Source organism: Agelaius tricolor, unplaced genomic scaffold (assembly GCF_023055355.1).
Source record: "Agelaius tricolor isolate 1412-34295 unplaced genomic scaffold, bAgeTri1.0.p SCAF_9, whole genome shotgun sequence".
NCBI classification, from domain to species: Eukaryota; Metazoa; Chordata; class Aves; order Passeriformes; family Icteridae; genus Agelaius; species Agelaius tricolor.
The window spans coordinates 11956567-11979781 of record NW_027269269.1 but is presented as its reverse complement, the minus strand read 5'-3'; the positions used below and the strand labels follow the sequence as shown (position 1 = coordinate 11979781).

Genomic DNA, 23215 nt, shown 5'->3' with positions numbered 1-23215 from the left:
ACCAAGCCTCTCTTGAGTTCAGAAGAGTTTGGACAATGCTCTCATTGAGAGCATTGCTGTGACTCTTGGGGATGGTCCTGTGCAGGACCAGGAACTGGACTTTGATGACCTTGTGGGTCCCTTTCAGCTCAGATATTCTGTGATCTTGTGATTGTGACTTTTGCTGTTGTATTGTCTCTCTGCAGTTCTGGGGGCAGCCTTGATAATAATACCTGTTAGTAAAATCTAATTATAGTCACATAATGATTGTACATATAGACATAACCTTTTTCAGAAAGGTAAAAAAAATCATGGTGGGAGGGAAAAGAGAAAAATCTGCCTCTGTCTTTGTTTAAATCTCAAACAGCTGCTTAAAGAAGAGAAATTTATGGAGGATGTTGAAGGAAAGTAATCTTTTTATATATAAAATCTTGCTTCACTTGCACAACCAGTACTCTTTTGAGAGCCTGATTGCCTTGGAAATGCAGCTACACTGGCTCATTGCTCCCTGAGTTTGCAGGGTATATTTACCTCTTTAGGCTGAGCTGCTGTAAGCACCATTGACTTTGATGGTGTGTGCAGAGAGAGGCTGTAGCTGTGGGCCATCTGCTCTAGAAACTCCTTTAGCTTCATTGCCTCAGGCTGAAATCTCACAGACTTCAAACATGGTGGTACCCAGCAGCTTCTGTAAACTTAGGTGCAAGAGCATACAGCTTAAGGCTGATGCCATAATAGTTTTCTGTGAGTTAGTTGTATATGTGCAATTAAAATTATTTTATTTTGATTAGACTGGAAATATATCTGAAGCCAGGAGTCCAGGAGAAGACAGTCGTAAACAGACGATACGTAATTTTCAACAACGCCTTCTGCAGCAAAAAAGGTAAGTGTCTTTATGGAATGTAAAGTGTCTTTATTAAATGCCTGTTCAAAGCAATTTGAATGGCCTTGATTATTGAAATTGCTGTTTCTTTTTGCACTGCTTTGAAAAGATTCATGTTTTCGTTCTGTTCAGGTTGCACAAACAAACCATTGAAGAAGTTAGAAAGAATCTACAGGAGTATCAAAATACACTGAGGCAAAGGTACCTGTCTGCTTCTGAAACACCTCTGAGCACCAGGGAAACAAAGCCCATTAATTTCGAGCTGGTCTCAGAGCTGCCCCTGCAGACACAAGGAGTGCAGCCAGCGCAGTACCAGGCATCAGAACAAGTTCACGCCCAAGAGTATGTGCAGTCATTACCTGTGTTTTCAGGAACGTTGGGTATGTTGGAAAAGCCGTCTTCACAGAAGCAGCAAGAGCAAGTGCATAATATTTGTCCTAGAAAATCAGTGCAGTTCTCAGAAGCAGCAGAATTGAAGCATGGAGGGTTTCACTTGCCCTGTGACCGTCCTTCACAGGAACAAGTGGAAATATTTGAAACTGCCAATAATCACATCAGAGAGCCATTCCAGTCCCATTTACCATCAGGGTCAGTCAGGAAAGAAGTGACTGCAGTAAGAACACAACCCGAAGCACACCAACAGCACTTTAGATTTGTGTTGCCTGCAGAAAGTTCCTCTGAGTCTTCAGAAACAGTACACTCTAAAGAGTTACCTCAGAAGATATCTAACTATCGAAACAAGACAGAAGCTGGAGAAGAGCATCCATTTAAGACATCTGTCATGCCAGCCACAAAGAGATCAGCCTTGGCTGATCCTTTAACCTGTCAGCAGGGATCTGTAGAGAGCAGCAGCAAAACAAGCCCTGATCAACCTCTCAGTCTTTCTGAACCCACAGTTCTAGTGCATGAAGAATCTAAAGCCCAGGGTGTTGAAGAATTCTTGATGTCAAAAGCAGGAGATGCATCTTCATTAAATTATTCTGGTATACTGAGCTTAAGGGACAGAGTGTTGGCCTCATCAGAAAGCATCCAAGCTCAGCAAAAGTATTTGAAAGAATTGCAAGAGCAGCTAGATGCACAAAGAGAAGCTCTTCTTTCTAAACAGAGAATACAAGAAAAACTACTTCTACAGAAGCAAGATAAATTGAAGGAACAGATGCAGAGACAGCAAGAGGCTTTGAAAGAACTTCTAAACAAGCAGGTAAGCTTCAGAAACACTTTGCATGGGTAATCATCAGTAGGTGATCAAACCTACAAGTCAATGCTACATTGTACCCCCATGGAGTGTTGATAGTTTTAGGTGATTTCCCATAATGAAAATTTCAATTAGGACTTCCGATTCTAATCAGTGCTTTTCCTCTGTAAAGCTCTGAGAGCACAGTTTTATTAAGTCTAATAGAAATACTGTGAAGGTCTTTGCTTGGTCTCTGAACGTATTGCCTATTGAAATTGTTGTCTGAATACCTATAGGTAGAGTTGTCTTCATATCTGTAAATGCACCTCTATGTGTTAAGCAGCTCTTGTATTAAAAATACATAAGTAATACCTGAAAGGATATCACAATCATTTTGAATAGATAATTTTTCAAGTTTGTCTTTTTGTGTGTACCCACTATGAAATTGGTTTGGCCGCTGCAGCCTCAAGTTGTAATTTTGCTTGTTTCTCAGTAACAGAAGAAAAATCCAAGTTTATTTTTGAGCTTATAAAGAGCCTCCTTTTGCCTCTCCTTGTATTTTTGGGTTTTTTTTAAACAGAAGCCATTTTAGAAGAATAACTGTTCCCTGTAGTTCCTGTCTTTTGATTTCACAGTTTCCAAGCAGCTAAAATTCTTGAATTCAGGAGCAGAAAAAGTAAAAGCAGACTTTTTGGGAAATCTTCGTGTTAAAAATGATGAGTACTCTGATCTAATCTCACAAAGGCCTTGAAAATGTAACTAATTGTGATTTAGCACATTAGGTTTGTAGAGCTCAGTAAAATATCTCCATGTCCAAATGTTTTTGTGAGCTAAGCAGATCTGTTTGGTATCCTGTATAATTGAATTACTTTCTCAATGTGCTTAATGTTGTCCTGCATGGAATACACACAAGAGAAAATGCTCTTTTGAAAAATGAGTATAAATATAATCTTATATAAAACTGCTTCCTCCCTTCTCAGGTGAGACATATGTGCCCAAATGAAGAAATGACAGAGGCACAAAAACCTGTCAGTATTAAGACAACTGACTTCTTGCAAGTCTCAGAAAACTACCAGCAAGAGAATTGTGGCAGGAGTAAATTTCACGGAAGTGAAACAATTTCACGGTGCATTGGCCCAGTTGAACAAACTGGTAAGGCTGTTGTGTTGTTTTTCATTATAATTTTTATTGCTTTACAGCTGAGTTGGAGTTCTCTTCCATCTCTCCAAGTTATTGGAAGAGTGTGTGTGTGTGTGTGTGTTTGTACACATATTATTGCAACATACTAAACTTTGTTTTGCAGAACAACCTGAGAAAGTTCTCTGTAAAGAACAGAAATTGAGATCTTCCAAACCACCAGTGACTAAAGTCAAGTTAGGTCTTGGTTTGGAACAGCATGAACTTAGTGTTATACCAGAGGTAGACACGCCGAAGAATTGCAGCCTCTCTTTGGCAGGTAAAGTATAAAATATGTAATAAGTGCTGTTATGAGTAATAGATTGGAGGAATATAGTCTTTGAGATTATTAGGAAATTATAGCTGATACTGTTGCCTTTCTTAAAGTATAACTGGCAAAATTGTAGTTCAGAAGAGTTTTCTTTTGTGAGTGTCTGTCTAGAAAAACATCATTTAAACAAAATTTAAACACCAGGAAACGAAAATTCAGTTACTCCATGACCTGAGTTCCCTGTTGATATTTCTTTTGGGCAGGATCTGGGTTAATAGGCAGTTTTACAGTAAGTCTAAAGAGAAGTTGGTAGATTTTGTTTAATGGTTTACTTTTTGATTATACCAAGTAAGTGACTGTGAAATCTTTCAAGTAAGGTGTTAGTATCAAGCTTCTACAGAAATTTTTAGGCCATCTTTTTAAATTGTTTTTTCTAGTTAAAAAACACTCGTTGCAAAAACTTGAAGAGCAATAAAAATTTTATAAACATATTTGTTACAGTCAGCTGGCAATGCTTTGCAATTCTCTGTAAGGAATATTCTTTAACAGGTACAACAAACTCATGTTTTCTAGAGGTAAACATTTAATTTTTTTTCAGTGTCTCTTCACATCTAAAATGTAATGCGTATTTTACAGAGCTTTTTATGTTGTGTTCTTAAAAAGGCTCAGCAGAACAATGTGAGTAATTATAGGCCAGTCAGGCCTATTCCTTGCAAAATAATGAAACAGCTGATACGGGACATCCTTCAATTATTACTAGTCAGCATCAGTTTATGCAGAAGAATTCTTGTTGGACCAATTTGATATCTTGATTAGATAGCAAGTTCTGTTGGGGAAGGTTCTGATGGAAGAATATATTTATGTTCTCAAAAGCACTTGGCTTAGTAGCTTAAACTTGAACTTTAGTAACTTAAACTTAGCTGTATAATACTGTTATGATCCATAGGTGATTTATTCTTGTATTATCAAACCATTGGTAATGGTAGGTAGTAAAAACTTGAGATTTTTATTGGATTGGTTGGCCAGAAAGGGCTGTTTTGTGGGCTGGGTTGCAGAGAAAGAAATCTTTAAACCATAGCAGAGAAGTTGTATTACCTCTGGATCTGGAGAAGTTACAATTTTTTGCAACTTTTCTTGGACTTGCTGTGTGAAAAAATTAGAGATTTTTTTTGAAGAATTACTTTGGTGGAGTTAGGAATTAGTTTTTGAGAAGTCTATGATCTGCATAATCTTTCAGCCTGTATAATGGCATAGACTGATGTGATATGGCTAAATTCATTAAAATGGAGACCATAAAAATTCAGCAGTGTATTTCTGTAGAATAGAATATGCATCTTAATGTTCCTCATGAAGTGCAAAACACTTCCTTTTTATACCTAAACTGATTGCAGGTGTTTTAAATCCAGATAAAACAGATGATGGTTTTAGAGAAACTGCTCAGATTTCAACCTCTAGGGAGTTTGCATGTGTGAAACATCATGCTCTTCATGAAGGTATCTTTCCCTCAGGCGTAACAAGCTATGAAGGAAAAGCCTCCAATGAAAGTCCAAGGCAAACTAATCCACCAGGAAGATTATTACAAGAATTGCTGATGATGGCTGCTGAAACTTCATGTGAGTCAGGTGAGGAAATCCTCTCCCTTCAAGAACACCATTCAGCCATTCAACATTGCTGATTTTGCTGTTTATGTGTAGAATATGACCTGGCTGTTAAAGAACCTGCAGTGCTATTTAATGCCATTGAATTTTGAGTATTAAAAAAGATGTTTCAATAAGCACTTGTTTCAAAATGAATGAGTTTTTTGTCTTTTAGGTTTTTGTGATCCATCACCATTCTGGTAACAAGTCCACATTGCAGGACACTTCATTGCTGATCCACAGTTTCTTGTCCAGGGCATGTGCTTTTCATCTGTAACCTTTAGAATTGTAAAGGTTTGCAGGTATTCCAGGTGGGAACCTATTTTGGGTAGACCAGTGGCATTCCTGATTCAGTACCCAGTGATTCTTGTATTGATAGACGGGAAACCAGTGCTTAAAAAGACTTCTGGACTGTTAATGTGTTGATCTAGATGTCCGTTGAAAGATCAGTGTGTATAAGAAATTACTTAAAAATATGGTTGAGACAAAAAATAGAAGGCTGAGATCTTATCAGCTCAAGAAAACTTGGAAAGAATAATGTCTTAGGTGTGACAGACCTGAAAATTGACAATTGTAGAATATTTCAAATTTAAAGACCTATAAGGTTTGTTGAGTCTGACTCCCTGCTTTTCCCAGGATTACCTAAAACTAAACCACTGCCCAGTTGCTCCTTGAACTCTGATGGCCTTAGTGCTATGATCACTTCCCTGGGGAATGTGTCCCAGTGACTAACCGCCCTCTCAGTGAAAAACCTTTTCCTAATGTCCTGTCTGAGCTTGCCCTAATGCAGCTTCATTCCATTTCCTTGTGACCCATTGCCTTGTTTGGTGTCAGGTAATTATTTTGTATCTGCAATTTCTGTTTAATTAGGCAGTTGTGACTATCAGCTCACAGTGCATTAGCCTTGACTCTCAGCTTGTGAGACTAACACAGTGCTAGAGCTGAGCCAGACACCTGGAATTCTCAAGTAGCTGTGACTGCTCTCCTGTCTAGGAAAAGTCTGTGCATAGCCAGTATTCAAGAGAGGTCCATTCTGCTTTGACCTTTCCTAGTAGCCATCATAGGCTTTTCACATGCTCCAGTGAATATGTCAAAAGGAGCAGCAGTGTAATATTGTAAGGACTGCTTTAGCTCTATTCTTGTCTGTCTGTGAAGAGCTTTTACTGAACAAGGATACCTTTGAGGATCGGCCATGTTCATAGGTGGCAGAGTTTCCTGATTCCATAAGATAAAACAAGTTGTTTTGGTTATCAAGAAAAAAAATTTTGTTATAAAGTTTTTGAATGTTCAAAATAATTTTGTTAAAAGGACATTGAAACCTACTAAGCACGTTATGGGTAACTTGACTGGCTTTATAAAAGAACAAAGATGACTAGTTTGTAAAACATTCACTAAAGCAATCTGAAGCTTATTACAAGATGACAGTGTTGCATGGTCCAGTACAGTTTTCAGTATCCATCTAAAATATTACTGGAGCTGCAGAGGAGTTCTCAGAAACTTAGCAGCTTTCATATGCCCATTGTTACAAGCAATACAGCTATGTAGTATACGTGTCCTGGTTTTGCTAGAAATTTCTTCACTGGCCCTAAGCTTTAATTTTTCATTTTGTTTGCATTGACACATCATTTCCAATTCAATCAGATTTACTTGGAATTGGAGTTGTTTTGAATAAGTACATATAAGCTCATTTTCCTTCAGCTGTTTCTTTATTTCTCAGAATGCCCCTTTTGAAGTATATCTATCTTTGAACTTCAATTATCATGAAAACATTTTGTCTTTTAACAATATTTGATGAAAAGACTTGTATTTTTCTGAGTAAGTTGTAGAACCGTTGCTAGAGCAGCTGTTACCAAATTAATATAAAATATCTTGGTGTAGTGCATTTTTACATTATAGACTATTGTATATGAACAATGCAATAGTTTATGTAAGAGGATTAGGAAACTTTATGTGAACATCTATATTAAAAGAAAAAACCCCCAAAGCTTTCTGTGATTATATGTTTAAGAGGATTGCCCTCTTGAGCAGATCAGCAACCAAAAGTGCCAGCAATAATCTTGAAAACATATAGGCTATGAGGCTCTCTTGGGTACTTTCAGTAACTAGTGTGGTATTTCAGCAAGAAAACCTACAGCCCCTTACACTTTAAATACAGAGTTCCTGAAGGGAAAATTTAAGGTTCATTTTAGGTTGTTGCTTATGATTTTTTATTTAATTTTGTTTTTAAATATTTTTTGCTACTTGATTCTTACCAGAACATGTTTGCATTTTTTTCATGTTTTCAAGATGTAATTGTATCTCTACAGGTAAGAGCAAATGAGTGCTTTGTGTGATCCTTGACCTTGTTCTTTGCAGTAATGTTCTTGCTGGTTTGAACCTTTGACCAGATAATATAAGTCTTTACAACTTAGGAGTTGTACTGCTTTCATGATTACAAAACCACTAGATGTGTACAAATCCCTAGTCACTGCTCACATGCTTTTTCACATCATAAATAAAAGATGAAAAGAAAAAGTTGGTAAGTCTGCTTTTTACATGCAGATGCTTTATCAACAGAGGTGAGTTTCCTTTGATAGGAGATTTGGCTTGGGTAACAGGCAATTTTTTTGAAAAGTCTGTAATTAGCTGCCTGTATAATTTGCCTCTCAAATTTAAAGGCAGCCATGTCTGTAAAATGGGTCTTAAGGATTCCTTGTGGTTAGGGGGGATGAATCCCTGTGCTCAGTACTGAGTGGTTGCAAGTGCTACACAAACTGATCAGCTGGTTGCAGCCAGAGAACAGGTAACTGAAGTGATGATGCCTTGAGTGCCACCAGTGAGTCTAAAATCTGAGTTGCTCTTTTACATGCCACTGATGCATTGATAGGATGAATTGGGAACTTGGGACACTTGATGTTCTTTCCAATCCTGTTTGGCTAGAATGGGCCAATAGGATTCAAACAGTTAATAGGGAATTACAGAGTAACCCTGCAGCTGAGACAGGCAGTTTGATTGCATAAACCTAATTTCCTTAGCAAGTCAACTTGCAACTAGTGACTAGGTTTGATACATACACCTCTTCCACAGTTCTCCTTGAGGACTCTTCATCAGACTTGTCTCTCTGTATATCTGCAGTGGTTCCCTTGAGCAGTGTTCCAGATGTGATTATCTTCATGTGTTGCTACTGTGTACAGGGATGTTATTCCAAGCATGACTATTTTGTGATCCAGGCTAACCTAAGATTTCAGTTTATCTTTAGTAATCACAAATAGTTGTCCATAATTTGGCATTTCAACAGACTGCCTTTTCCATTACCAGTTTAGCTTCTGTTTGTTTCCTTGTTTGTCTACATGTCTGGATTTGGACTAAGCCTTGTTTTTATATTGTCTTCACTGAGTGTTTGGATATTTGGTCATGTCTTTCAAATTGTACCCTGAAATAATTGTTGCTATTTTACTGTCATTCCTCTTGGGGGGGGGGGGGGGGGGGGGGGAAATAAGCATTTGAGATATTGCAGATTCAGCTTTTAAACATAAATTCTTTGTGACATTGTGGTGGCCAGAAAGTTAAAACATGAAATTCCCATGTTGATATCAGGATGCTGTAAGAACCTTGCACTATTATTTTAGAGGAGGGAGAAAGACTGAAAAACCTTCCTTTATGAATCACCAAATACAGGATTTTTAGAGATATTAATATAATAAAGTCATGGGATATGAGCATGGAGTTTTAATTAAATAATTTGGTTTATAGCATGAAACTGATACTGTTCATTCCTGGTATTAATATCACAAGAACAGTGCAGGTTATTGCAGTTCAGTAATGAAATATTTGTAACATAGCTGTCCACAGAATTTATATACAAGAGATTATTAAATGCTTGAATCTCATCTCTAGTGTGTCCTGAATCACCTGTCCTGGTGATATTCTAGAGAAAATAAAATAACTTCTTTCAGAAAAATATCTCTAATGTTGATGGAAAGGTATCAAGAAATGGAGAATTATGTGGTAGCTTGCTCCAGCATTTACTTTTTTATTAAATTTTAAAATAAATAGTCTGTTTCTAGTTTCTGAACATCTGACAGCCATTTCTAGACACTGCTTCTTGTTATTGCTTTAGGTTTAGCAATCATTTGTGCTATGCATTTTTTCTCCTATGGAGATGTATACATAGCAATTGATTAGATGATTGCAGTTTTCATGCTTCTTCAAGGAATTTCCTTGAAGGCCTTGCTTATTTCCAGCATCCTCTCTCTGCTGTATTCTGCTCCAAGGAAGAGGAACAGACTTGAGTTGAGTACTTAACCTCTAAATAAATGTGTTTTAGATGTATTTCCATTTATGTTTTGTACTTTCTCCTAGATGTCTACTGGATAATAGTGACTATAAGAAATCTTGGACTTTGTTCCTCTCCCTGAAAAATGAGGTTCAAAATGCTTCATATTTATTGAGAACACAATCTTTATTATTGTCATATCATATCAGTCCATTACTGTTGTTGCTTTACAGAGGAAACATTTCCCTTTTTTTAATAGTATAAATTAGAACAACCAGAGTTTGCCATTTGGTAAGAAGCTGAATTTCAGCATACACAAAGTACAAACCAGTGTTAGGATTCAGAAAAAATTAGATCTGCTTAAGTAGAGAGTCTTATAAAAGCTGGGGATTTGAAATGTCTGTCATGAGCGGCCTTTTTAGAATTAGGAGAGAACATGCCTACTTCACTTGTGTTTAATTTCGGTTTCATACTTAGCACTTCTTTCTTGAAAACTATACTGGAAATAATAATATGTATTTGTTTGTGACAGTTAACTTATAATCATAGAATTGTCAAACTTTGAAAGTGCTTATCAGCACTGAATGCAGAAATTGCATTTGTTGGGTGCTGCTGTGGTGGTTTTTTTGCAGGTACCGATCTTACTTTTATGTGTAAGAGCATTATGGCAAAAGTGACTCAGTTCCATGGTATTAGTCATGCTGTAGTTAAGCAATTCAGTTCTTCTGGTTTCTCTGACTCAGAATGTCTGCTTTTCTTTGTAATCACTGTGATGGTAGATTGTAAAGGATCTCCCCACTCCATTGAAATGACTGTGATAACACTGGCAAAGCCATGTTTCATTCTGCTAAGCCAAAACATGAATTTCCAGCTCTTCCTGCCTGCTCTGTGGTAGTTAGAAATTATAGGAAGGTGTGTCAAGGACCACAGGTCACTGATGAAGTTGGTGGTGTGGTGCAGCAGAAACTGCTGTGTAGGTGAAAGTGGTTAAGGCCGGGCAGAATCAGTGCCTGAAGAGTGAGGCCAGCAGCAGTGGAGTGTTACTGCCCTCTGCTGTGCATTGCTCACTATGAACTCGAAAATGGCTTTTTGTTCCTCATTGCTTCTGTTACTTTTGTGTTCAGCCCAGTCCCAGGACTCTCAAGTGTCTCAAGATTCACCAGTTGTTGCTGCTGAAGGTGGAGAGAGACTTAGAATAAGTTCTGGACCATCACTGAGGCTTGATGATACGGTTGGTCATAGCAAAATAATCATATAACTCACTCTTTATTTTGTGGTGTAATCTTTCTTTTTCATATTGGGTGGCTAAGAGTGGGTGCACTATTCTAGATGCAGCAGTAGAACAAGCTCCAAGTAAAGAGGTAAGCACTGTAATGCATCATCTGGCTCTGTTCCTGTTCATACAGCATGGGATGCTGTTGCTCCTCAGTCAGGGCACCCAATGGGTTACACTCAGCTTCCTGAGACTCCTTTTTTCATAGTGCTGCTCCCCAGGCAGGCCCAGCTGGGACTGGTGCTCTGGCTTCTTCTTTCCCAGGTGCTGGACTTTGCCTTTGCTGAGTTTCATACCATTCCTGTAAAGGCAGACTCAGAGGTCTTTCTGGATACCAGCACTGCTGCTCAGTGCATGGGATGTTCTTCCTGACTTAATGTATCTGCAAATTTGATAAAAGTGTGGTGTCACCTCCTCTGGGTCATTGCCAAATACAGAGCCCTGTGTACTTGTTCCCCACCTCCACAGAGTGTGTAACCCTTCAGTCCCTGACTTCTGAGCCTGATTATCCAGCCAGGTTTTTACCCTTCTTACTGTCCATCCATCCAGGTTGCAACATCCAAACTGGCATCATAGAATATTGTGAGAGTGTTAAAAGCCTTGCCAAAACCAGCACCAGTCTCCTTCCTTTCTCTCCCTCAAAGATTCCATAATTTTGGTAGCAGATAAAAACAGTATTTAAAACATGCTGTGTTATGACATGGATATATAAAAGTACCTTGGAATGTGAATGTTCTAAATGTGTATGTTAAATACACACACACACATATATATAGTAGTACGTAATGAAAAATGTAGCAGAAGGGTTTCCTAGATTTTTTATTTTCTTAGGGCACATTTTAAGTCAGAGTTTGAGAAGAACTGTTCACATCTAGTTCTATCTAGTTCTTCAAAATTCTTCTTCATGACTTTATAGAGCTTACCTTAAAATTAAAGAAGATAATGCTTTAGAAGATTTTGTATATTTTAGTTTAATTTCAGAGAATTAGATTTTAAGTCTCCTGTATGCAAAAAGCTCAATATTGAAAGTACTTATAAAGTTCATGAGTTTTTAATGTTTTGCATATATGTCCCTCTGAGATCCACAATTCAGCTGAAGTGGGTCTGTGATGAGAAATAGCCAAATCTGACCACCAGAAGATTGTTTTATCTTCCAGGTGTCATGATTTGTATGCAGTTCTGAGAGGCTTTATGTGAGACTGAGTGTGTGAATGTGTGTGTGTATATGAGAGAGAGGGGAGGGGGCTGTTGGGGGGTGATGTGCCTGGGACATGGGGGGTGAATGTGTTGTACTGAGCAAGGATGAATCTATATTTGCCTGACTGTGCAAAACATGAAGGCTCCTACACTTGAACTGAGCTCAGAATAAAATGTGTGGGTTTACAGCTTTACTTCTGAACATGTGACTACATGGTAATAATAGGTGTGTTATTTTATCCTAGGAAGTGCCAGGTTCAGAGGCTTTCATGCAACGAATACCCTGTGATGTAACTTCAACAGTTTCCACTGGCACCTTTTCAACCACTGACATGTTGAATGCAAGCCCTGTTGACACCGGTGGGTGTTGAGATTTTGTTGTTCTTGTAAAAAGAAAATTGTGGTTTAATTTTATGGCAGAATGGGTCTAACTCACCAAACATAAGTTCTTCTGAAATAAGCTTATGTCAAATTTCACCAAAGGTTGATTAATACATCTTATAGAGTTGAGTATAACCAGAGTGTTTTCTTAGCTGGTTATGATTTTTTACTTTTATAATAATTTAATATTATTATACATCTGCTTTGGCAAAGGATATTTTGAGTTTTATTATGCAACTGTAACACTAGCAGCTTTCAAGTGGCAATTCTTGTTTTATAAATTATCATCAAATGATACACTGATAAAAGTTTCCTAATAAATATATTTCATGGATTATTGCAGAGCTATGATTGTCTTGCTGTTAAGAGACTTGTTCCAGTATCTGCCTGTCACCACAGTAATTCTTAAGGTCTTATTTATGGAAATGTCATTTGAATGCCATATTGACTTTTAATAGTTTTCTGGGAAATATGTGTTCTTACTATTTTTTGTCTGTAGTCTGCCTCTTGATGTTGTTAGTTTTTCATAAAATCAAAACCAATTCCTTTATTATAAATACATAAGTCTTCCTGACAGTATTATTTATGAACATGGAATTGAGTTTGAAATTGCTTAGATAGTGACCCTTGGATTTACTTACTTCGAGGCTTAATATTGGGTTATTCTGACATGCATTTGATTTCTTAAGAAACATATGTATATGTGTTATTCCATGTTTATAAATCAATTTTTGAAGATTACAGTTTTTACAGCCTGCGATTTCAATGGCTCATTTTAACCCTAATTTTTCAAACAGATGTTATTTTGAGTAGTAAGCTTTCTAACTCAAGTGACACATCTGTGTTTTAGTGATGTAAAAAAGCTAAAGTAATTTCTAAGGTAATTTTCTTGAAATCTTTCTTCTCCATTCTTTTTTTAGTTGTGAAAGAAAAATACCAGATTTTTTCTTGAAGAAAAATACTAGAAGTTATTTGACTAAATAAATTTTTCAAGTCTAGCTGTGTCTTTACCATACACTCAGTGCTTAGTAGTGACCTTTTCTGGTAGCTTTGTGCAGTTCTTCTGTAAGCTTATAAATAATAAAGATACAGATTAAGAAGGGTTGGTGTACTGTTTAGGAACATGATTTTGGTTGTCTTGATCCCTCAGATTTCTAGTGTTGGCATAAAGCAATTTCTGTTTGAGCACAAATAAAACCACTGTGGGTGTCATGAAGATATTCAAGATCACAGGAAAGGATTGACACGTTTATATGCAGTAGGAGGTAAAGGTGTGCGAGTTAGCATAAAATAGCAGTATTAATTCTTTTCTGCTGTTATTTCAGTATTTCCTAAGTCTACATTCTGTAAAAGTGCTAAGCTGTAAAAGTGCCGTGTACTGACTCTTCTCTAATCAGATATTAGCAACTTGCATTTGTGAAAATGTGTGGTGAGGTTTGTAGGAGCGTTGACAGGAGACAATAAAAGAAAGAAACAAAACCCCAGAACTCTATGAATATTTCAGGCTGCTAAGCACTGTCATTTCAAATGATGTAATGCAAGTGGTTTGTATGCATGACTGTGAACATCTAACTTACTATTTCAGGATTGTCTTCTGATAGAAGAGAAGATGGAATTGTGAGAGAAACAGGAAGTCACCCTTGGAACTCCTCGCTTCCTTTTACCTTGCAGCAGAGGCAAGAAATTTTGTCTGGAGTGTCTGAAAGTCAGTTGTCTGAAGGAAAGATGTGTTTTTATAAAGAAAACCAGATACAGCAGATCTTGAAGAGACCTACTGGGAACTTGAACTCTTACTCAGAGGACAATACACATTTCCAAGGTATTCATTATTTTATAGCATTTTTATGCTGCTCTCTGATCATACAGAATGAGGAGCTTGCTCAGTGTTAGGCATTGGTCTGTATTATTTATATTCAATTTACATTTTAAAGTCAATAAGGATTCTACATGCAAGAATGCAATACTTTGATGTTCTTGGAGCTTGGTGTTAGATATATGTTCACAAAGATTACCTAGTGCAGAAAAAAAGTAGATTGACTGGATCCCTGTCAGTTCTGTGCAGCTTCCTGCCACTGTGGCTGGGCTGCTCACTACCTGTGCCATTTTTGTCACTTGTTTATGCACAGCTTTCACTTCAAGAAGGTGCAGAAATACCATATAATACTTCATTGTTCACAAGGGGTCACATAGTTGGTGAAACTCTGACTGGCTGGTGGGAATTTTATGCTCTCTAGAAAAAGATAATAATTCATGAAAATTAAGAACATCGTTATTAGCGATCATGAAGATTTAATTCAAATCACTTCTTCCTGGAATGTTTGAAAACTTCAAATCATATAATTATAGATTTTTCTAGACATGGAAGAACCTTCTAGTATGTGACCCAAATTCTTCCTGCTCACAGCAGAGCCAACTTAGACCAGGTTGCTTAAGGGCTTGTCCAGGCAAGTTCTGAGTATCTCCAAGGACAAAGATTCGATATCACTAAGCAACATTTTAATAACTTTCTTTTTTTTTTTTCTTTTTTTTTTTCTTCTTTTCTTGCATGTTTGAGGAGACTGCATTTTCTTTAAACTGACAGAGAGCAGATTCAGATTAAATGCTAGGAAGAAATCAATCATAGTGAGGGTGTTGAGGTTGGTAGTGAGGGTGCTAGTACAGGTTGCCCAGAAAAGTTGTGAGTGCCCCATCTCTGGAAGTGTTCAAGGCCAGGTTGGATGGGGCTTTGAGTAACTGTTTGAGTGGAAGGTGTCCCATAGTAAGGGGACACTGGATGGAACTAGATGATCTTTAAGGTCCTTTCCAACCCAGACTATTCTAGGATTCTCTGTACTGTACCTCTTAATAGACAGCAGACATTTTTTGTACCACTTCCCTCAGACCCCCAGTTCTTCTTTTAAGATTGAACAAACTCAGGTGTTTAGCTGCTCTTTGAACATCATGTGCTTCATCCATCCTCTAATCATCCTTGTGCCTCTTCATTGGTCTTGTTCTGTTGTGAGTTTTGTACTGAGAAACCCACACTAATTCTGAGGCAGTCTCACAAGAGCTGAACATAGAACTTACAGACTTCACCTTTTCATTTAAAGAATAATAAAATTGAATCAAGGTAGCACTTTCTTACTACTTTTTATACCTGCATTGTGTCAAAGAATTGGATGCCGTAAAGATTTCGTTTTTCAGCTGGTATTTGTATACCTGCAGAATTCTATAGGCTTTATTTACTGTATGTGGAAACAACTTGTGATGTGTCCATTGTTGGAGGTTTTGGAGGTTTTTTGTTTGCTTTTTTTTTTTTTTGTTTTGGGGGTGGGTGATGTTTGTTTGTTTTTAAAATAACCTCTTCTCTTATAGCTCTAGCAACTGAACTCTGTTTTCCTGAAATGGAGGGACCTTTTCCAAACTTCCATCACCAGATCTTTCGACCTTTGGAACCAAGTGTTGACTTCGATACATCATCATCATCATCCTGTTCTCAATACAGAATTTCCCAACACAGTAGAGAATTTAGCAAGGTACTGCAGAAAAAACTCTGGTGGAGGAAATGCTTTGGTTGAAGATTTTTGTAAGATTTAAATGTATAATCCCTATACTATATAGAAAAAAACACAGTGCATTTTTTGTGTATGTAGATTGCTGGTTGTAGCAGAAAACATAACCTAAAAATCAAAAACTACCTTTTTCTTTTTATCCTTCATATTTCTGAGAAAATTAATCTTAAATCAAAATTTTTTTATGCCACTAGACTTCAGAATTTTCTACAGAAAGTCCAAATGTGTCTGCATTTCTAGAAGAAAACTCCAGTCTGAATGGACAAAGAAGCAGTCTGCCTTCTACTCTTGAAGCAAATGGGCAAAACATTCCATCAGAAGGGTTGGTTAGAGAAAATGTTACTCTAGGTATGTTCAGTGTCGTTTTCAAAATCAGCTTTGTGCCAGTGTATAAATACCAGCCCTTAGTGTGGGTTTGAAGTGGGGACAGATCTCACTTCCCTCAGCCCTGCTTTGAAATGTCTTAACTCTGCTGCACTCTCACACACAGTCTCCTCCACCACCTTTAATGGGAGAACTCCTAAATTTTTTAAAGTTCATTTCTTAAGCAGTTACGACTGTGGTACACAAGCAGACCAGATATTCAGATGACTGTAATGGATATTCTGTTACTTATTCCTTCTGTGATGATTTGGTTGGCAAAGAAACATCAACTCTGGCTGAAACTGTCCTTTTTCAAGTATTTGTTAATGTATATCCATTACTTTGTAAATTTGAGTAAGGTAAGGAGGTCCCAAAAATTGATTAAAATCTTATTCATGTGTTGGAGTCTCTCTGAACTGAGTCATTTGTCTCTTAAATACATTGTGTTCTTCAAGAAATAATTCCATTTTCCTTTCCCTCTGTTAAGTCACAGCAGTATACTGCACACTGTGATTCTTGGTTTGTTGACAGAACTGCCTTATCTCTCTACAAAATAAAGTGGAGGATACGACAGCAACTTTTGAGCTACAGTGAATAATTAATTTAGTGGATTGAAAGTTTATGATTAAGTTAACTGCAGCTTATAGCAGGAAAAATATTTTGTGATGTGCAGTTAAATTTAAATTAACTTGATATTTCATGTAATTCTAAATTCTAAAAAGTCCAAATGCAGCTAGTAGCAATCTAAATATTTCTGCAGCAAGAATCAGGTGTTTCAGTGTTTCAAGATGCTCCAGCAAAAAGCTGAACAGGAAACATGGCACAATAGTTTAAGTAATAGATGTAGTTATAATGTAAATGTCATTGGTCAGTTATATTTGTGACTTGCAAAGCAATAAAAAATGCTAGAGGAGGCTGACACTTCAAGATGTTGTGATTGCAGTCACAGCAAATAGGATTTAGGAAGCTCCATTCTAACTTCAAACCATTCTGTTTCTAAATTGCTTATAGACAGAATCTTTGTGGTTTAACTGCAAAATCTTCCCATCTTTTAAGTGTTTTCATAATCCCAAACCAGTTATTGTTGTGCTTTAAAAGGAGGGGAAAAATAACCAACAAACGAAGCAAATAAAAACTGTTTTGGATTGTTCAAGGAAGGCTGATATGCAAGTGCATCATGCAGAGAATATTCTGTTGATGGCTGATGTTGCAGTGTAATTCTCCCCTCCCCATTAACTGCAAGACAGTAAGACAATATTCTTTATACAAGTAAAACTAGATATTTTCTGTGTTTCAAAGAATGCAAAAAAAATATCTAAAGGAAGCCATTAAAGGTTTCTGTGGCACTTTCCATGTGTATAAAAAGCCTGGTGATAGCACAATGCTGGAGTCTGTGTAACCTTACTAGCAAACTTAGGACAAAAAAAACGTGATTTAGACAACACTGTTGTCTGTTTGGCACATGCTGTCCTGCTGAAATGCCTCCCCAGTAATTAATGTTGATACCCAGTCTTTCTCTTTGCCCAGCCTCTTCTGGGGAAAAATGGTATCTTGACTTCTATGCTCAGAAAAAGAAAATAATTTAGGTTGCAATACTGTACCTTGTAGGAACAGTAGCCTCTGTTGCACTTTAAATCTTCCTTTCTACTTTGAAGATTTTCTGCTGAAGTAATGTTTTTTTTTCTGGTTTAGAGACTTTGTTGCAGGCCCAAAAAAGACTCAGAGGACTTCCATTTACAGACTATGAGCTGCAAAATGTTCTGGCTTCCAGTGTAGCTATGTCAGCACCATCACAAAGTCCAACCCTAAACATATTCTAAGAAGCAGCAAGTGTTGTTTCTTGGAGTTTTGTGTACAGTGATGGAATAATTTTCTGTAATGTTAATGGCATTATGTTTGAGGAAGCTTTAGCAGTTTTTTAAACAAAATGTTTCTTCTGTTTCTTCCTTTTTATTAGACTTCTTGTTATACATTAGTGAAAAATCTTCTTATAGAGAGACTTAAAGTGGAAATTCTGTTTTGCTAGCAAGAAGTTTGACTTCTGATAATTTTCTAAACAGGATCTGAAGAATCTTTTCACTCACTGCAATTGGAATCTACTCTGAGTGATGACTGTCAGAATGCTGATCAGCCAGGGGATAGGAATGTTGTGTCACAGAGACCTTTTGAACAAGCCCCTGGAATTAAAAACAGAGGCAATGAGAGCTGTATTTCACCTGCAAGTGCATATGAAGAGCTGTCAAGAAGTATGAGATGTATTAATCTCCAGTGTTCAGTGGAAGAACTGCAGAACAAAAGTCTGATTCACCTGGAAGAGCAAAAATCATTTTATCAACTAGCTCCCATACCAGTTACAATGGATGAAACTTTCCCTCAGCAGTTAGTAAAAGAGACTGTGTCTTCTGAAAAGTTACCTTTTGAGGCATTTGATAAGAAGAAGGATGTGAAGCTTCCTGAAAAATCAGTTCATATAGATGAAGTAAATAAAGCTGTGGAGCTGCATTCTCAGTGCAATATGGACATGAAGGAGCCAGATCAAAGCTTTCCAGAAGGACAAGAATCTCTGAGGGTTCTCAGAGAAACCAACTTGGAAGACTCAGACATCCATTTGCACCCTGTTGTACAGCAGAACAGTTCTTTGTTCCAAGGACACGAAAAACATTCTTATCCTGTGCCCAGAGGCTCATGTCATATTCCAGTCTGGGTGAGTAGAACAAATTTCCAAAAGCAGGGGTTTTGTTGTTGCACAAAGTTCCTTTAGACCTTTAATATCTGAAAGCTTGGCAAATGTTGGTTTTACAGTTCTAGTTCCTGTTTCCTGGAGTTTTGCCCTACTCCTTCTTCCAGATCCTAGCACTGAGATAACTAGCAGTAGTTTAAATGAGCTGAGTTCCCACAATGGTTGGAGAAGCTGTAGGATCCCTACTGCATCTCCTTCTCTTAGCACCAAGTCATAGAGTTCATGCAGCTGGCTCCATTTAGAAGGCTGAAGGAGGTAAATAAATTAACCAAAGCATAAGCAAACTTAAAGAAATAGCATTGATGTAGCTTTAAAAAAAAATTTCCCTAGAATTAAGTAATTTAAACTTGTGGAGAGGGGGAGTTTTTGTAGTTGTTTGATTGCTTTGGGTTATTCGTTTCAGTTTTTCGAATTCTGATATACAAATGTTCTTTCTGTATTTCATTTACTGCATTTTTCCTTATTGATGTCTTGATTAATTTATTTTCTAGGAGACTGAGTCAGGGCATGGTATTATGGAAGAACCTGAGCTCACTCTGGTAAGCTCCAATGACATCAGTATTGTAGAATCAGACATTGAACATTCTAACCAAGAGAAAATTAAGGAGGATGCAATGGATAACTCAGCATGTGTGGATCAGTCTGAATGTAATGTTTATACTGAGGTGAGCATTATCTAATGTGATTCTGGTTTGGACTTAGTATTAATCACAGTAAGGAGAGACCCCACTGTAGCAGTTAATCCACTGTTGAAAAACAAGAGGTTGTTGTGTTCTCCAAGTTTTGTAATTGCTTTGGATCATCTTGGTTTGATGTTGTGTTTTCCAGAGAGATCGAATAGATCCTAAATTTGGGATATTGCTTAGAGTCACTACCTTGTCATATTGACCTAGATAGAGTTTGGGAAGACTTGCTGCAATAAACAAAACCATCTTGCTGGTGTTTGCAAAACTGAATTGTATTTTACTAGTTGAAAACTGAACAGACTAGACAGGAAAAAAAAGGAGAATCCCCTCACCTTGTGAGGATGGAGCCATACCAGACTGCAACAGCAGTTAGAGGGAAAATGAATCAGCTCTTCAAAACTGCCACACTTAATTAACCTGTGGTGTTCTTCTTGCTGCTTGCTTATATAAAGCAAAGGCTTTTGTAAACTGCAGAGGGGTGGGCTGTAGTGAGACCACAGCTTGGGTGCTGAAGCACTGATGCAGAACCAGTGTCTACAGTGTAGAACTGAGTCTGTTAGATGAACAGATTAGATCATGCACTAATTGCTAGAGCCATCTAGAGAATTGTAAGTGTCTAAGGATGGGATTTTATCAGGTAGCTGATACATGGGTGAGGTGGAGGTTGGCAGCTGGAGGCTGTACTGCTGCAGTGGGTGTCACCTGCCTCTGGAAAATGGGGGGAAAAGACAGAACAGGAAGAGGGGGATGGGGAGAACTGAAGAGAGCAGGAGGAAAGGAAAAGAAATTGGATTTGCAGACCTGTATTAAGAGTTTTTAGAAAACAGCTTTTTCATACCAAAATCCATTTCTGGTTTTTCTTTGCATCAGGCATAAAGGCAAAAGCATGTATTTTATTTGTAGTGGGTCTATGCTAGTGGTACAGTAGTACTGCTTCACTCAAATTTGTCATACGTGTTAAGCATTTCCAATCTAATCACTGATCCATTTGAAACAGGAGAGAGAATTTTTGCCACTAACTCCAGATGCAGATGATTCAGCATTCACAAGGCCTGAGAGTTCTCCCAAAGCTCAGAGTCCCAACAAGAGTCACTGTCCATCACATCAGACTGCAGGTAATTATGTGGTTCTTCAATACACTGAAGTAGAAAGTATTTTGTAGTATTAAAATCATCAACAAAATACACCTCTCATTTGGAAAACTCAGAGCTGCTTTTACTTAGGTAAGTGCATCCTGCTGTTCAGGCTTGGTCTGTAGTACCTTTGACCAAGGTTTAGTGTGTGTCACATTGACTTGTGTCTTCCTAGGCCAGGTTCTCTCTCATGAAACTTCAGAATCTCTACCACTAAACTTGTTTGGTTTTGTAGTGACTTAATTTTGAAAAAATATGTGCCATTTTCTGATTTGTTGTCATAATTTATGTGCTTTTGTTTATTTCTAATTTTTTGTTAGTCCCCCAAGTCATTTAGCCAAAGAATTGTCCTTTTTCCTATTCTGATGGTAGTCTGGAACAGTAGTAAAATACTGACTTTTTTTTGTCCAAGATGAGCTGCAGTAATGTGAAGGTCAGGAATTCACAGAACTTAATTGTGTTGAGGACTTGTCAGGTCTTCATGTTCTGATGCATCCAGCTGCTTTTGATGCAATATTTCTCAGAGTATTAGTCTGGGCAGACCTGCAGACCATTACTGGATTCCATAGGTCTGAGTTTGCTGCTGGCTCTGCAAGATGCCTCATCATTCAGTGCCATTCTCCTCATGCCATTTACAAAAGTGCACAAACTCAGCATTTTAGAAATACCTTGAAATGCATGACTTATTGCTCATTGTTAGAAGTGAGAAATGTGGAGACTTTTCATTTTCTTTCACAGTGATGCTGCTGGAATTTGAAGCTACATCCGGAAGTTTACAAAAATCTTTTTTAAAAAGAAAGCAGAATTTCATCCAGGAATCTCTGAAAAGAGTAGAAGCAATAAAAAATAAGGAGAGAGAAAATGAAAAGCTGGAAGCAAGAAAGCTTCTAGCAGGAAAGTCTGAGAATCTAAGAAGCAGACAGAAGGAGTCTGGTCTTCTCTCTGGTAGGTTTATGTAGGGGACAAGACACAGCATTAGATATCCCTCCAATTGCTGTTTCATATCAAAGAATAAATTTTATATAATTTTTTTTTTTGTTTGCTACAATGTTTGCTATTGCAAACTGGGATATTCTTTAATTTGTTTTCTCAGGGAATCAGGGAGCTTTGTTTTCCCTCACTGTCTGGCTGCCTGTGCTGTAAAGGCCCTTAGGGGGGCTCTTCATATTTCACAATCAGCCCACCTTTATCATCATCAGGTGCCTCTGCAAACCACAGCTGCTTATCACAGAGCAGCCCTGTTTAGCAGACTGGTGCATGCTCTAGTGCCTGCTCCTGGAGACTTGGAGGTCAGCTCTGGAGAGCCACGGATGGCCCTAAGCACAGGCAGCAGCCTCAAGAGTGAAACTGGGGGGATTTATTTTAACTCAGGATGGCATCTCTATTGCTTCATTCTGCTAGCTTGTTTTGGGTTTTGTCATGTCATTTAGAAATCTTTGGAAATATCTCATGCTTTTGAGTTAGGTGAACTAGAGATTTAAATTTAGGATATACATACAAACATATGTTTGGCTTTTTTTTTTCCCCTTAGGAAAAAATGGTGCACTTGCCAATCAGTTGAAAAAAGTAGGAGAAGTGAAAGTATCTTCTCCAGAGAATAGGAAGTCTGGAGAAATTGAAATGCACCAGCGTACATCCAGGTATTGCATGAACACAAGTGAGAGAACTCAAAGAAAAAAAAAAAAAAAAAAACCCACAGGAAAAAGTAGTTAATCTGTGTTTTGTGAAAGCTGCTGCTCAGTCTGTGCTCTTACAGTTGGACCCAGTGCTGCTTAACATTGAAGAGGTGGGAGAGGAGCCAGGTGTGTTTGATGCAGGTACCCAGTGCAGAGGTGGCACTGAGGAAGGTCACTGCTGGTGTCACCTGCTGAGGCAGCTGTGCCACTTACTGCCTGACATGGGGTGAAATTTGATGCCAAGTTCACTTGGGCACTTAGGAGCAGTAACAGGCAACACGTGCTGCTCTGAACAGGGACAGGGTTTGTTTAATGCAGCTGAAAAAGAATTTGAAGCAATTCTGGATTACTGGGGCATGCAGTGAAATTGTCCCAATTGCTAGCAAGTGAGCCAGGGCAAAACCTTAAGCTTGTTAACCTACTCCATCTTTGCCAATTCCTTCCTGCCCAGACACTGATTTTTTTTTTGTTGTTTTCACAGACTTTATAATCAGCTTGCAGAAGTAAAAATCAGAAATGAAGAAAAAACAAGGCAAGAAACTTATGCTAAAAACAGAGAAAAGGCTAAAGAGTTTCAAAAGGTAATGATAGCTTCCCACAGTGTCCTCTTGCCCTTTGGTCTCTTGATTTCACTGAGCTTCCAGAGTAATTCTGATGTGGTGTGAATGGAGCTGAAATGGAGACCTTCAAACGAGTCTGGATGTTAAATGATGCCATTGGTACAGCCCATACAAGAATTTTCTTGTGAAAAACAACTGAGCTAAAGTTTTCTCTAAAAGGCATGTCTGCCTCAGCCTGAATTTCATGACCTGAGCTTGAGCAAAAAGGCTCCAGCTGCTCTAA

The 23215-nt window shown here is 37.8% G+C and overlaps 1 protein-coding gene and 1 non-coding gene across 2 annotated transcripts in view; both read left to right on the top strand.

Annotated features, from left to right (window-relative positions):
- The window catches only part of CEP295 (centrosomal protein 295), a 43492-nt gene that overhangs the window by 19333 nt on the left and 944 nt on the right, over positions 1 to 23215 (top strand). Inside the window, exons 13-28 of the mRNA XM_071432766.1 lie at positions 768 to 859; positions 992 to 2060; positions 3014 to 3185; positions 3337 to 3489; positions 4989 to 5102; positions 10497 to 10603; positions 12088 to 12202; positions 13809 to 14042; positions 15578 to 15738; positions 15969 to 16122; positions 18198 to 18841; positions 19369 to 19542; positions 20561 to 20678; positions 21435 to 21641; positions 22228 to 22336; positions 22854 to 22953. Of these exons, the coding sequence (XP_071288867.1) occupies positions 768 to 859; positions 992 to 2060; positions 3014 to 3185; positions 3337 to 3489; positions 4989 to 5102; positions 10497 to 10603; positions 12088 to 12202; positions 13809 to 14042; positions 15578 to 15738; positions 15969 to 16122; positions 18198 to 18841; positions 19369 to 19542; positions 20561 to 20678; positions 21435 to 21641; positions 22228 to 22336; positions 22854 to 22953 (3723 nt within the window). The remainder of the gene's footprint in view (positions 1 to 767; positions 860 to 991; positions 2061 to 3013; positions 3186 to 3336; positions 3490 to 4988; positions 5103 to 10496; positions 10604 to 12087; positions 12203 to 13808; positions 14043 to 15577; positions 15739 to 15968; positions 16123 to 18197; positions 18842 to 19368; positions 19543 to 20560; positions 20679 to 21434; positions 21642 to 22227; positions 22337 to 22853; positions 22954 to 23215) is intronic.
- LOC139593364 (small nucleolar RNA U2-19) lies at positions 11747 to 11830 on the top strand. Its single transcript, XR_011680273.1, has one exon. It is a non-coding gene; the product is annotated as a small nucleolar RNA U2-19 (small nucleolar RNA).